Source organism: Camelina sativa, chromosome 8 (assembly GCF_030686135.1).
Source record: "Camelina sativa cultivar CO46 ecotype springtype chromosome 8, ASM3068613v1".
Taxonomy (NCBI): domain Eukaryota; kingdom Viridiplantae; phylum Streptophyta; class Magnoliopsida; order Brassicales; family Brassicaceae; genus Camelina; species Camelina sativa.
Window position 1 is genome coordinate 8,892,824 of NC_141887.1, and position 14,579 is coordinate 8,907,402.

The following is a 14,579-nucleotide window of genomic DNA, read 5'->3' on the forward strand; positions in this document are numbered from 1 at the left end:
TGATTAATTTTTACTGTGACCGTTTTCGGTATTAATCACTTGGTGCAAGGATAAGGTGATACCAAGCTCAATACACCCACTCTTGCAACCTCTTTGTTTGATGAAGTTCAATCCAAATTCTCAGACTTTTTCTTCCATTCGAGTACTTTTATATTGATTTCTACCTATATAAAGCACCACCACCACATCATCTAGTGCTCTTCTCGGCATAATATCCATGATCTCTTGGATGGAAAGTTCTTCATCATTAGATCATAAGTCTAGCTTTCTATGCAACGCGTCCAGTTGTCTCGTAGGTCTAATAGTCCAGCAAGCATCCTAAATCTGTTTCAATACGGATCAAATTAAGTTTGGTTTACCCTTCTCTCTATGTTGTTTTACTTGTCTATGTGTATAATACGCAAGATTGGGACCTGAAATCAATAGAACCAGTAATCAAAATATGGTTCTAAAAAAACCCAATTATTATTGATGAAGTTCAGTCCAATTTTTCCGACTTTTTTTCTTCCATTCGCGTACTTGTATATCGATTTCTGCCTATATATGAAACAGAGAAAATATATATATATATATATTTATCAAAAATAACAACATATAATATGTGGAAAATAACAAGTTTTAATTATTACTACTAGATATTCACCCGCGGTACACCGTGAGACTATTTTTTAATAAAAATAAAATGTTATTTGTTTTGTAGATTAACTATACATATAACTAATATTTAATTTTTATTTTTTAAAAATGTACAACCATATATATTAGTTAGTGTAGAAAGTATTTTGTTTGAGGTTTATTGTTTTATATTATAGAAACTATAACATACAATTAAATAAGTAGTGATTTATAGAAGGGAAATATTGTGTGTGTTTATAGAATTAATTTCTATTGTTTTGTAAAATTAGAAACTTAATATTAATTAAATTAATCATAAACTTAATACTTAATGTTAAAGGCAGTGGTTCCTATTGTTTTGAAAAATTTTATTAGGATGGAAAATCTTGTTTTCCAAAATCGAAATTTAGTATTAATTAATTAAATGAAAAACAAATTAATAATTAATGTCAATGGCATGCTTGTAAATAGATTCCAACTTCATGATTTATTTGCTAAATGTCTCCAAAAATGTATATATAGATTTAGTTTACTCTTTTTAAGGAGAGAAATAGGAAATTAGAGAGCTAGAGAGTGATTTGGAGTATGTCTCTTATATTCACTTTTACATATTAGAATTAGAGTTTGTTAGCTAATTCGTGATTTCATATATTTAGAATATTTGATTATTTTGGTCTATGCTAAGTTTATCAACATCACTTGCCTAATTAGTTTTTAAAATTCACCTCAAAATTTGTACAAGTTTTCAGACACCATATATTAAATATTAGTTTGCGATTGGTTTTCTCATACATTTGTCTTTTTTTTTTAAGCCAAAATATATGACATTGCTCAAACAAGAAGAGCTCTGAATCCAGACAATAAAAACCGAAACTACTCAAGTCAAATAACGAAGTGATGGGTGAGAGAAAAATACGGTGCGAACCAAGTCGTGCATAACAAAACATGAGACCCTGCTAATATCCAACAGAATAGAATTGCATCACCCCTCCTAAAGTGTTTAGCTGCTTATACCCAACAGAATTGCATCACACTCTCCTAAAATATTTAGTCAACCACCCTCCTAAAGTATACATTTGTCTATTTTATCAATGTCATTTTGTTTTTTTCTGATACAGTTGAAACGATAAATATATTTTAAAAATTTGTGGTTTTTTTGTGTGTCAATGGCTACATTATCACTAAGAATAAAAAGTCATTGAAGATAAAAATGTCAAATATAATCTCTTTAATTTAGTTATTTTATAAAAAGAATAAATGCATTTCTCAATTTCAAAAAATGAAAAATACCTTTTTTCTATGTCACTTTTCAAAATACCATTTTTTTCTTTCAAAAATACATTTTTATGGTGTACATTTTCAAAAATACTCATTTCTTATGTACCAAATGACTAAATTCTAAACCCTAAACACCAAATACTATACCCTACCCCTTAAAACTATACCGTAAATGTAAAGTAAAGAACCCAAACCTAAAAAAAATTGTAAAATTTAATTTAACATATTGTAATTGTATAAAAGACGGTAAAAATGAAAATAACAAAAAATGGGTATTTGAAAAATGATATCTCAAAAGGGACATTCCTAACAAATTCTCAAAAATGAATAACAAATCAAATTGGAAAAATGAGATTTTATATCTAAATTAAGCATTAGTTTTTAATAATATATTTTTAAACTACAACAATATATTTTAGTTATTTCATTTTTTTCTTTTACCTTGTAGTTTAAAAATATATTGTTAAAAATAACTAAAAAGGTAAAAGAAAAAAAAATGAAAACTAGGAACTTTTACTTAATATGCATCATGATTTGAATATTCAATTTCATACATTATTATCTGTTTATTTGAAATTCATAATTATATAAATAAAATAATTATCTAAAGTATTTGAAGTATTTTACTTCATATAAAATGGATTTTTTTATTTAAATAAAAACTAAATTTCAATCACCTAAAATCATATGATATAAGAGAAATTAATAGAAATACGCTTTTGTAAATACCTTTTTTCAAAAATATCCTTTTTGGCCATTTTCTTTTTTGCTCTTTTTTACACAATTATAATATATTAAATTAATTTTTTGAATTTTATTATAAGTTTGAATTTTCTATTTTACATTTAGATATAATTTTAAAAAGGTAAGATTTAATATTTAAAAATTAAGTTTTAGAATTCAGTCATTTTGTACATAAAATAATATATTATTGAAAATGGACAACACAATAAGAAATTATTGCAAAATGGTATAGAAAAAGAGTTTCTTTTTTGCAAATTCTCTTGCCAAATCAACTTTCTTTTTTTTTGGTTCGTCAGCAGCTGATGTTTAAGTAGTGATCACTAATCATTGTAGTGATTTCGTAAGCTACAAATGCTAAATTAGTATCAATGTAAATCACTGCATCCAAGAACTGGAGAGGTTTGATAAGACTTCTTATAGTACCCATTACCCAATTTGACAGAGACATTTCGATGGAGAGGTTATAATAAGACTTCTTATAGTACCCAATTCTCAAAATCTTATACTACAAAGACGTTGACGACAACGTACCCAAATGAACAAAACAAAGAAATTACATTCCAACATATTTCTTTATGGTGGTTCGAAAACCTTCTCCTATATCCCCAACATTTTAAATTGAATAAGCTTGCACTCTTTTCTTTGAACAACCAATCAATCAAAGGTGGATCCCGAAAACAAAAAACAAAAACAGACATGTAGACTGCGTTATGAAGCGTAAGGGCGTTGTTGATAAATCTATAAAAACCATTGATGATTCCTTTAGTTACTATGATTGAACCTGGAAGCAGCTTCAGAGTTTAAGATGGAACAGATTCCGCTAGTTCTTGTAATTTTTTCAGACCAACGGTGGCTATGAGTTCCATCGAGACAAAAACTTCATAAGATTTTGCCTCTTCTTCTCCTTCTTCCTCTTTGAGACCGCATGTTAGTTTAAGTTTCTCTGCCTCAGATTCTGCTTCTTGCGCTTCCTCAAGTAGAAGATTAGCTTCTTCGAGGTCGCTCAGTTCCAGAGCAGCTGAACTCTCTGCTTTTGCAGTTCCACTGTCAATCCGCAACCTCTGGAATCTACTGATAGCCAGTTCTTTTTCTTTTGACAGAATCAACACCTCTATCTCTTGTAGCCTCTTGATGGTTTCTTCAATCTCATGTTCTGCTTTTTCGAGCTCAGCGTTAGCTTTTCCTGTTTCCATCTGTATCTTATCCTTTTCTAGATTTAAGGACTTGGCTTCTGCGGCTATTCTCCCAGCTTCTTTGAAATTTCTTGTTGATGCAGCCACTTTCTTCTCTGCTTCAAGCTCCGGCATCCTTTTCTCTATGAACATAATTTTATCCGAGAAAGATGTAATATTCTGTTGGATGATCGACTTTTTAGAAGATCGCTCCTTTAGTAACTCTCGGGTACTAGAAACCTCCTCTTGTAACATCTGGACTTCCTCAGAAAGCTTCTCTTCGATATTTACAAGCTTACCTCTCTCTTCTCTAGTTTTAGACACATATAACATCAGACCTTTACGCAATTTAATAACTTCCTCATATTCACAGGCTTCATCTGCTGAAACACGGACAAGATCACGGAGTTTAGCTCCTCTCTCCTTCTCAGCTGCCACAAACTCGTCAACCTCTCTCTTTTTCATTGACAAATCTTCAGTTTCTTTTTCAATCTGGGTGAGTCCCGCTTGCACATTGTTTAACATACTATCCAAACTTGTTTGCAATTCCTTGTAGCCACTCACCACATTATTAATTCTTTCCTCAACTGCCTCTATTTGCAAATTGTTCTCATCAATCTCCTTCTCCTTTGCCTTCACCAGAGCAAGCAGCTCCTCAAGTTCATCAGACAATTGTTCTTTCTTCTTACGCAGCATCTCCTTCTCTTTTATATCTTGTTCAACGGATCCCTCAAGAGTACCATTCAACGACAACCGAACATTATCAACCACAACAGATTCTATACCCAATTCGAATTTTCTAACCTCAACATCTTCAGAACATGAATGCCATTTCTCCATTTCATCTGAACAAAAAGCTTCTGCTGTATCCAGAATCGATCCAGCATCATTCTCAGCATCAGTGCAAAACGTGCGAAGCAGAGAGGCAGACTCTTCCTCAGCTTCAATCTGAGAAACAAGAACCTTCTCCATTCTCGACTCAATAGCATCACAATCAGATTCCGCTTGGCGTAGCAATGCCAACAGAGCTAGCCTATCTCTTTCCTTAGCCGCGAGGCTTTCGCTAATCCTCTCAGCCGCATCGAAATCCTCTGTCTCGATCGCTTCCTCAAGCTGCTTCTCGAGCTCCTCGTGCTTAGTAGAAGCTAATCTGAGATTCTCAGATGCTTGCCTTCTCTTCTTAATCGCGCTCTTGCGTGCAGAAGTAACCGAAGCAGCCAAGTCACGAGCACGGTTCAGCTTCGTTTTGATCTGAGCCTTGACTAATTCTAACCTTGAGCTACCATTACTAACAACAACAGCAACATCAGCGGGAGGAGTAGAAGAGTCCAAAGATTGGTTACCGGAATCAAACACTTGCGCGACGGAATCCGATACTTGACTGACGGAATCCGATACTTGACTAACGGAATCGGATTGTTGACTGACGGAATCATCTTCGTCTTCGTCGAGATTGTTGATCTCGTGCCTTCCGTATCCTATTCTTAATCCACCCGCTCTTTTCTTCCTCCGTGACACCTGACGTCCATCACTCTTCGCCGGAGATGGATGAGTCGTAGTAATAACTGACTCGATCGGCTCAGGCTGGTGTTGAACCGGAGTTACAATCGTTAAGTCTGAAAACAGATTCTCGTCCAAAGCCTCCGTCACATCTGGCTGAGGAGCCGTCGCCTCCGCCTCCGCCGCCTTGGTCTCGTTATCTTCAGATTGAGTCGGCGGTGTTATTGAAGATGAGCTTAACTTCTTATCGCAGTTATCGTCGAGCTGAGACGCCGGCGTAAAAAGTTCCATCCCTTCGAAGAGAGAATCCATATCATCGTCGCCACCATCCATCGCCGATCTGATCACCGCCGGATCTGATCTACTTTTTGTCTTCAATGGAGTCATTCATAAAACTAAATTCTTACTGGGCCTTAAATGTAATTAGGCCTTTTAAGGGCCCATATTTGATTATAATGCTGACGGTCACTCTTCCCGACTACGTTAGCGCCTTTTCATCTTCGACACTTATCGGCGAGACTCAGAGAAACTAATCGGAAACCTAATTCTTAAACCTCTGAGTAACTCACAACGAGTTTGTTTCTTCATTCAATCAGTTTTTTTCCAAATTTTTAATTTCTCGGTTCGATTGAAGATGGAAGGAGGTGGTGGAAGTAGCGGCGGTGGTGCGGCGGCGGGAGCTGCAGTGGTTCCGGTATCAGCGATTGAAGCTGTGACCCAAACACTTGCGCACCTCAAGGAACTGAAACCGCAGCTTGAGCAGATGCTTACTTTAGCTGAGCCAGAGGTTCTTGCTGCAATGAAGCCGTTGCAACGAGCTAAGACTATGTACTTGCTAGCTGATGCAACCACTACTCTTTACGAACGTAACTCTCTTTCTTCTTCTTCTTCTTGTGAATCTGGTTGATGGCGGTATTGGTTTCCATTGAAGTTTGTTTTATTTGTTTGTGGTTTTTTTCTTTTTTTGTATTGCAGTGAGGTTGAGGTGTACTGGAGTTGATCCTGATGATCATCGTGTGAAATCTGAAATTGTATGTGTAATTCTGTGTGTTGTGTAGACTCTATATGCTTTGCAAATGCAATTAAAAAGGTATCCTTTTGCTGTTTTGTTGATGGTGGAATTGGTTGTGTAGGAGCGGATAAACGTGTACCGAGAGAAGTTTCAGAAGTGTTTGGATCAAAGTAAAGGTAAAGATTATTTTTCTGGTGCCTGAGATGATTTATAGAGAGAGATCAAAACTTGTTAGTTCTGACAAGTATTTTGGTTTATAGTCCCTGAATGTTGGGTTGAGAACACAAGTATTTGGGTATTAAACTTTTGTTTCTGTGGTTAGTAAAACCATTTGTTTCAATTTGAATTGGTGATTGTATTGCCTTGTGTTGGAGAAAGTTATATGACTTTCTCTTTATATTGGAGAAATGCTGCATCCTGTGTCGTTAGGGATAATATCTCAGCAACCTTTAAAAAAATTATGCTCAGTTTAGAATTGTTCTGATAGGTGCTAGCCATTTCATATGCGGTAAAGAAAATCCTGTGTGGGTACCTGTTGAATAATACATTCTCTCTCAAGAGTATTTGTGTTTCTGATCCTTTTTTTTTTGTTGGGATTATGAATCTCTGCCTTCGTTTGTTTTCTTTTATTTCAATCTATGCTTAGTATTGCATGTACCCATCTTAAATGCAGGGGGTTAGTAGTTCAACTTTGTTTACTGAAGTGGTGATTCTAGTGGAAGGCTTATCATAATGTCTCGCGCCTAGTGCATTGTGCTGTATTTATCTTTTCGTAACCTTACTATTGCATCATCCACCTATTACCTTGAATTTAAGGGAGATTCAAGAGCTAGTTTCTCTGTTTTCGCTTTTCCGTTGAAGACCTTTTTAATTAAATGGAGTTATATTTCACTTTGTTTTTGTCAGGATTTACTTCCATTTATAAAACTTTTTTGATTTGAATTCACTAGAGGCTAATTGTTGACTTTAATGTTTCACAAACATGTCAATCTTTTTGTTGTATAACTTTTTGTTCCTGTCTGCTATCTGAAATTGGGGGATATTGGTCTCTTCTCTTTGTTTATCGAACGACCTTGTATGTCTCCGTACAAGGTGTTTACTAGATTGGTCACGCTTGTGCGCTGTTTTTTTTTTAAATGCCTTGTGGGACTTTCATACAAGAATCGTTTTGTCGGTCTGCTATCGGATACTAATGGGCTGAGTAGTTCTACTTAGTTACTCAAAAGAATTTACCTATGCGCATCGTTTCATTTTAATTTGTTTGGTTGATGTTAGGTTCATCTGATTAGGAAATTTTGTATTCATTTTGATTTTGTTAGGGACTGAATTGCTACCTCTTATTCAATGTCTTATCCACTAAATGATCTCTTATCTGTTTCTTGTTTATATTGTAGAACCATTGCGCCCGACTACTGTCTTAAACCGTCAGGCAGCAACCCGTTTCATCGAGCACTCTCTACCTGATCTTACTTCGAGTAAGTTTAAGTGCAGTTTTTGTCTCCAGCTTTCTCTTTACTTTTATATTCATGATTTTGTGTGACCCTTACACTCATTACTAAATGAATCTAGCCCAAAAGCAAAACATTAGAGACCTCAGTAAAGGAGAGAAATCAAGGATCAGGTATTCGGAATCAACTGCAAGAAAGAGGAAATACCAATCAAATGAGAAACAATCTGTTCAGTCAGCCGCGAAGGACTTTCTTGAAAAAGCAGCTCGTGAGATTATCGGTAACAATGAAAATGGTTTGAAGGGCCCTTTAATGGCTGCAGCTGATGGTTCAGATGATGTTGAAGTTGGTACAGCCTGACTTACTACCAATATATCATGGTAATGTTTTTTTTCTGATTATCTTTGACACCTGAGAGCAAATCACTAGAATTTTCAACTAGGTGGTCGTTCAGGAAAAAACAGATACCTTTCTCCTAATACACTCTTATATACATTTATCGACAGCTATCCCATAGTAAAGACTTTTTGTGTCCATTTCTTTTGAAAAATTTAGTCTCTTTATAAGGTTTTTTTCCCTTATGGATTTATTTGCTTCTCCTGATGGTTTGATTCTAGTATCTTTGACACTTTTCTTTGAAGTCATAAAGGATGGGTCAGTGAGGAAAGTGATAGTTATTTTTTATGATTCCCTCGGCTACAGAATAGTATCAATGTCTTCAATTTTTGTGGTGTCATTGCATCCCGTTGCTTATTTGCTGATTCGAGGTTTGAGGTTTTCAGCATCATTTACTTCTGTCATGCTGGAATAATGTGTCAGTTCTTTCTCTTCGTAATATTGCATCCGTTACTTGGCAAATTCTCAGTCCCTTTGACACTCTCTTCTTCATTGTTTGCAGCTGCTGCTACATAATTTTCTGGATAGTAGTTGTGGCATTTTTGTCAGCATCGCCATTGCAGAGAAGTTGGTTTTTGCAACAAATCTTTGATAGGGTTTTTATAAGGTTTAGCAACTGTTTTCTGAAAGCTCTTAAAAGTTGGCGAAATTTATTTTCGAAAAATACATTAATGTCTAAAATGCAAAAGAATCCAAGTGGGTTTGCTAAAACATTAATGTGTACGTGTCCTTGAGAACTAAGTGAGAGTTTGTCAAGGCGCGATAAAGTTAAGACCTTGTGAGAGTTCAAGGCGTGGTAATGTCAAGACCTTGTGTGTGTATCAAGGTATGAGTATGATTAATAGTCTTGATGATTGATCCATTTCGGTAACGGTTGGCGGTAGTGGTACCCACCAAGGTTTGTCTAGTCGTAGTTAGATTTGGTTAATCATGCTTGGCGGGATCACGTCGGTAGAAACAAGTGAAGATCACCATCGCGTGTATGAGACCATAACCTTGGGAATTGATGGTTTGTCGCGTGCCTGTTGTATCTTTTGCGGAACTTGGAATGTTTGCTGAGGCGTATCTATTGCAAAATTTGTGGGGACCGGAAGCGTTCGCCAAGGTATTGCTCTTAGACAGGATGGTATATAAGGATCATGAGTGATCGGATCAGAACTGATCCAAAAGTGTTAGTGAGGATGAAGAAGGGATCCGAAAACCAGTATGGATCAAGTAAGCCCTTTGTAAAGTTTGTAAAACACCTTGCCAATCAAGCCCTTAATATACATAATCTATATAAAATACACACGTATATACGTGGTGACTGAAACCAATATTCACAAACCGTATAAAAAGGAAATCATTAGCGATTCAAATTTATGTTGGAGTAGGTAAGATCTGAAAGTTTTTGAAAGGTTCAGGAGTATTTTTGGTTTAAGTGTTTGAGCATTTCGAAATGGTGAAAAGTTGAGTTTTTTAGAGTATAGTAAAAGAAGCGACCAAGTTAGTTTCATGAGTTTATGTTCGCCCATGAAGTGGCCAGAAGTGTTGCATTGTTGGTGAACGTGGTTTGGCCAATAAGTGGTCGAAAGTGTTGCATGTTTAATGAGAGTATGTAGAACAGAAAGTGGTTGCGATTGGCCAGAAAAATTGTCGAGAAAAATCTAGACCGATTCTAGGAAAGGGCAGATCAAGTCAATAAATTTTTGGATCAAGTCCAATATGGAATAAGGTACAAAATTAAAGGTCGAGACATTGAATGGCTTCGATCGAGAAAAGTTATATAAAATTGAGTAAGCTATGTGATCAAGACTATGGAATCATTATTCGAGTATGGGCGATGATGATGTTCGGATGGGTGAGTCTGTTTGAACTGTTGCCAAAGCAGTTATCGAGCTGGTACGTCCGAGGCTTGAATTGGTTCTACAAGTGTAGGGGTGTCAAGTTGGGTAAACCAACCCATAACCATAGAGATTTAGTATATAATGGATAATGAGTCAACTCAACTCATTAAGCAAATGGTTTGGATCAACCCACAACTCATTTAGCTTAATGGATTAATGGGTTAAATGAGTTGATCCATTTTATATCATAATCAGAAATTTAGACCTTGTGTAATTTTATAGAGTCATCAAAGATTGTGTAATTTTATACATAAACTATTTATGATAAACATGAAATATGTCTCCAATTATTCAAATTTTGAAAATCAGAAATTTTAAACAATAATAATCCAGAAAACCCAATGTGTCTTTAGGATTCTTCTAATCTCCCAATCCATTTCATCATTTTAAACCACCAGCTTCCTTAATACTTCTTCTAAGCTGTCTTCCTTAATCTTCTTAATACAAAAGGAACCAAGCTTCACTTCACCTGCTGCTACTTTCAAGCTGTGATAATTTCAGCTAAGCTCTGCCTTGACGACACAAACAGCAAAGTTCCAATAATTACAAATTCAGTCTTTAGAGAATACACACAATTCAGACTGATACCAATACTCAGAATCACACAATTACTCATCAAAACCCATTACTCAAAAGTCTTAACTGAACAACATCTTAAGTCATAACTGATTTGTAAACACCTAACCGAAACAAACCCAGTTCACATAATCTCATCAGACACCAAATTGATCTAATGAAATCGATCAAACCCAAACATCTTAAGATCCAGACTCATCATAACCCTTAATCACCATCTGACAAACAAAAACAGAGAATCTAATCAAACACTTTGAAGAAAAGGAAGATTATCATCTCACTGAGAAGCTACGTTTCATTACAATGTCAGACTGAGAATTACTTGAAACAAAAAGGGAGATAACTAAGAGATCATAGGCCGAAGGAAGGAGAAGTAGTTGAAATAATAACACGAAGAAGTAAGTTATCATAGGGACCCTTACGCCAACTACGATGGAGTAAGTTATCACTCAAAGCTGCAGCCAAAACCCAAAAACCGATACAAATCTTACAAAATAATAATGATAACAAACGAAACAAATCAAAAAAAAGTCTGAAGCATGAGAACGGAATCAATCAAATCACAGCTAGAACAACAACACCAAGCTAAAAACTCCGACAAATACACAAAAACTCCGACAACTACTAAACCCATAAGCCATCAATCACGAACGAATACAACTTTGATCGACAAACAGATTTCGCACTATTGGCAATCACGAATCACGAATCAATCAATCAACATAAGCCATAAATCACAATCAGGAACAATAATTTTATAATCTAACAATCACTTCATACCCATGTATCCGAAGTCTGAGTCGATCGAAGAAGAAGAAGAAGAAGAAGTGGGAGAGAGAGCGAAATCTACTTAGAGAGAGCCTGAAGAAGAAGAAGAAATATCTTCGTAAGAAATCGATGGGTTTTGTTCAGAAAGAAAAATCGGTTTAATTTGGTATTCAAAATTAATTAAATGGTTTGGTTTTGGTCAACTCATAAACTCATTTTAATCCAATCCATTTCAACCCAATCCACTAAACTCATAAACCAATTTGACTCATTAACCCATTAATATTCAAATTATCAACTCAATAAGTTTTTAGATTGGTTTGGTTTGAGTTAATCCATTAATTTGGACCTATTTTGACATCCCTGTACAAGTGTAACGGGAGTGCGATAGCCGTACCTAGGTGGTACTGAGGAGCTATCGGGTCATCGAGGAGCGGATAGCGACAGTGGATGCTGGTACCAAGAGAGCTACCGAGAGAGCGACTCGTGGCGGTACTAGTATGATCGTTGAATGGTTAATGTGAATGTTCGAGAATTGTTTATTCTCAATGGTTGAGGCGTATAAGAGCTGATCGAAGATGGTTGACAAGTGCTCGGTGAATACCTAAGAAGTAAGAAGGGAGAAGTTTTTATGCGGCTGGACGAAATAAAGTATTCCAGCCCGTCTGTTTTTGTTACTTGGTCACTTTGGGAATAGTTGGATGTGTGACTAAATAACAAGAAGGGGTGGTGATTGGTGAATGATACATGGATAAAGTGTTCGTGATACGAGAAGAGGTGTCATGTGGCTGGATCGGGTGGACTGTGATGCGGTTGAATGATACGTGATTTAGAGTAGCCTAAACTGAAATTTGGATGATACTTGGTCGAACATGTGAAGGTTGGATGATACGTGATTTAGAGTTTGCGAACATGTGAAGAGACTTAAAAGGTTGTCGAACTATTCAGCATCGTGAAGAAGTACAATGTTTCAAGGTACCACCACGGTGGCGCCACCGACTATGTCTATTGTGTTTCCCTGTTTTTGGAGTCGACCACTTGTCCTACCTCTTTAGACGGCAAAGACATTCAAGTCTCTAGCATGTCTTAAACTGAAAGAAGGCGAAGGGTACAGAAATATATGTCTAATTTCATTTCATAAAAGATCTACTATTTACTACTTTTCTGGTTATTAAAACCTAGATGAAGTCTCAAGATTTGTAGATAGTCTATATAATATATAACTAGATTAAGACCCGTGCTCACGGGTTGAAATTCATTTTATTTATAGTATAATTTTAGAATAAAATATAATTTATATGATTATTTTTTAAAAAAAATTTTGGATAAAACATTATGCAATAAAATCATACGCTAAATATAATTACTTGAAAAAAATATATATTTTGTAAGTTTTATATTGTTAATTTTGTAATTTTATGTATGAGAAATGATTATGTTTGTTGTTTGTTTTTATTTTAATTTTTGAACATGTTTGGTGAAAGTTTTTTAATATGACATTTGCTTAGGTAAGATTTTATTTTCAGTTGAACAATAAGATCTCGAAAATCACGATTAAGTGTGATAAATTGCCAAGATTTTATTCCTTTTTACGCCTAAGAATATATATTTTATGCCTTAACAATATATATTTTGTAACAATACATGGAATACTAAAGATTTTATTTAGTAAATTATATAAATTATTAAAATATTTTCTTTAAGAAGATTGTTTAGGATATTCTTAAGTGTATTCATATAGACCATGGATTGACCAATTAATCTATAACGTTTTTTTTTGTAACCAAACTATATTTAATGTATAATCTATTTTGTAACCAACTTATAAAAATTATATATTCTACAGAAAAAGTTGTGTACTTCCGTTTTATTATATAGGGATGGCCAAGGTGGGAGTAGTAATCAATATTTCTGATTCATAATCTTATATGGAAGTTTCCATATGGCAGAATGTTCCGGCCCCATGAGATTGAACTGAAAGTTCGGGATTATGAATTAGATCAATTCGGTGTTGTGAACAATTCTGTTTATGCAAACTACTGCATGCCAACATGGTTAGTTTATTTTACGCTAATGTCGAGATAGTTGCTACAGTTAAGCACTTAAGCTATCTCCCATTCTTACCATCCCATGCTTACTAACTACGTACTGTTTGCTAAACTTGTTTTTGTACTAAGGCCAACACAAGTTTTATGGAGAGTATTGTTATCAACTGTGATAAAGTATCCCGTTCTGGCGAAGCTTTGGCAATTTCCGAGTTGACTATAAAGTTTCTTGCACCTTTACGTGTAATTTTGAACTTGTTTTTCCTATAATGTTTGTCACATTTTATAAGATCAATGTTTTGTATGTTAATTTATTCTATTTCGCTGAGCAGAGTGGATGCAAATTTGTGGTGAAAACGAGGATATCGAGGACATCAGTGGCACGCATTTACTTTGAACAATTCATCTATAAACTTCAAAATCAAGAGGTTATTTTGGTGCTTTCATCAAAGCCTTTTTGTGTTTGTTTTTTACTTATATGTTCTGATTCATTTTGTAAATCATTAACGATGCAGCCTATTTTGGAAGCAAAAGCAATTGTTGTGTGGCTTTGACAACAAGTACTGTCCGGTTCCTATCCCATCTTACGTGCGCTCTAATTCGGTCACTTTCAACACCAACACGTTGTCGTTCAATCCTGCATTATAGGGCTTGATTACATATTGCAATAGTTGCTCAGGCATGGTAACTATTTCGATTTGATAAATAAAATCTTATAAATGGTTCACTTCTCTCATTAATCCAAAATATGATACATTGTGTGTTTATATAGAATACCAATGAAATTATAACTCAATACATCAAATACGTAGTCTGTCAATCTCGCCTAAAATATGATTACACAACTACTTCATATAATGTTTTTTACATGCAAACTAGCTACCACTCAAACCCCCATCTTATTTACATCAATTTGCAAATCTTTCAACTACTTAAAATGTATTTATACACTCAATCATATATTACTGTTGAAGACCACCACCAGAAAAATGTCTCTAAGTATAAACACATCAAGCCAACTATATAGCTTCATAGAGAAAATATATAATTAAGTAACTAATTTTTTTTTTTAATATATATACTACAATTATAGTTGACAAAAAAAAAGAAAAAAATAAGTAAAATATCACATAAAAAGA

At 34.8% G+C, this 14,579-nt stretch overlaps 2 protein-coding genes, 1 long non-coding RNA gene and 1 pseudogene across 4 annotated transcripts; 2 read left to right on the forward strand and 2 right to left on the reverse strand.

The window, feature by feature from the left end:
• Positions 1-3,348: 3,348 nt before the first annotated feature.
• LOC104706825 (uncharacterized) lies at positions 3,349-5,642 on the reverse strand. The gene has a single exon (XM_010423053.2). The coding sequence runs from the start codon at positions 5,640-5,642 to the stop codon at positions 3,438-3,440; it is 2,205 nt and encodes a 734-aa protein (XP_010421355.1). The 3' UTR covers positions 3,349-3,437.
• A 37-nt stretch (positions 5,643-5,679) lies between these two features.
• Positions 5,680-8,876, forward strand: LOC104706826 (uncharacterized). The gene is made up of 6 exons (XM_010423054.2): positions 5,680-6,175; positions 6,285-6,340; positions 6,443-6,497; positions 7,716-7,796; positions 7,891-8,149; positions 8,668-8,876. Exons 1-5 carry the CDS (start codon positions 5,944-5,946, stop codon positions 8,127-8,129), a joined length of 663 nt encoding a protein of 220 aa, XP_010421356.1. The 5' UTR covers positions 5,680-5,943; the 3' UTR covers positions 8,130-8,149; positions 8,668-8,876.
• A 1,373-nt stretch (positions 8,877-10,249) lies between these two features.
• On the reverse strand, positions 10,250-11,534 carry LOC104706827 (uncharacterized). 2 transcript variants are annotated; one of them, XR_015564774.1, is made up of 2 exons: positions 11,408-11,534; positions 10,250-11,082 (listed from the first exon to the last, which is right to left on the reverse strand). It is a non-coding gene; the product is annotated as an uncharacterized LOC104706827 (long non-coding RNA). The 2 variants fall into 2 exon arrangements; XR_754496.3 differs by having other exon boundaries at positions 10,250-10,559; positions 11,408-11,529.
• Positions 11,535-12,360: 826 nt separating this feature from the next.
• Positions 12,361-14,111, forward strand: LOC104709366 (acyl-acyl carrier protein thioesterase ATL1, chloroplastic-like; annotated as a pseudogene).
• The last annotated feature ends 468 nt before the right edge of the window (positions 14,112-14,579 follow it).

What these genes read in the sequence shown, in the direction of transcription:
- LOC104706826 (XM_010423054.2), top strand. Translation starts at nt 5,944, where the DNA reads ATGGAAGGAGGTGGTGGAAGTAGCGGCGGTGGTGCGGCGGCGGGAGCT. An exon ending in ATCGTGTGAAATCTGAAATT is followed by an intron (nt 6,341 to 6,442) that starts GTATGTGTAATT and finishes TTGGTTGTGTAG; the next exon opens with GAGCGGATAAACGTGTACCG. An exon ending in GTGTTTGGATCAAAGTAAAG is followed by an intron (nt 6,498 to 7,715) that starts GTAAAGATTATT and finishes TTTATATTGTAG; the next exon opens with AACCATTGCGCCCGACTACT.
- LOC104706825 (XM_010423053.2), bottom strand. Translation starts at nt 5,642, where the DNA reads ATGGATGGTGGCGACGATGATATGGATTCTCTCTTCGAAGGGATGGAA.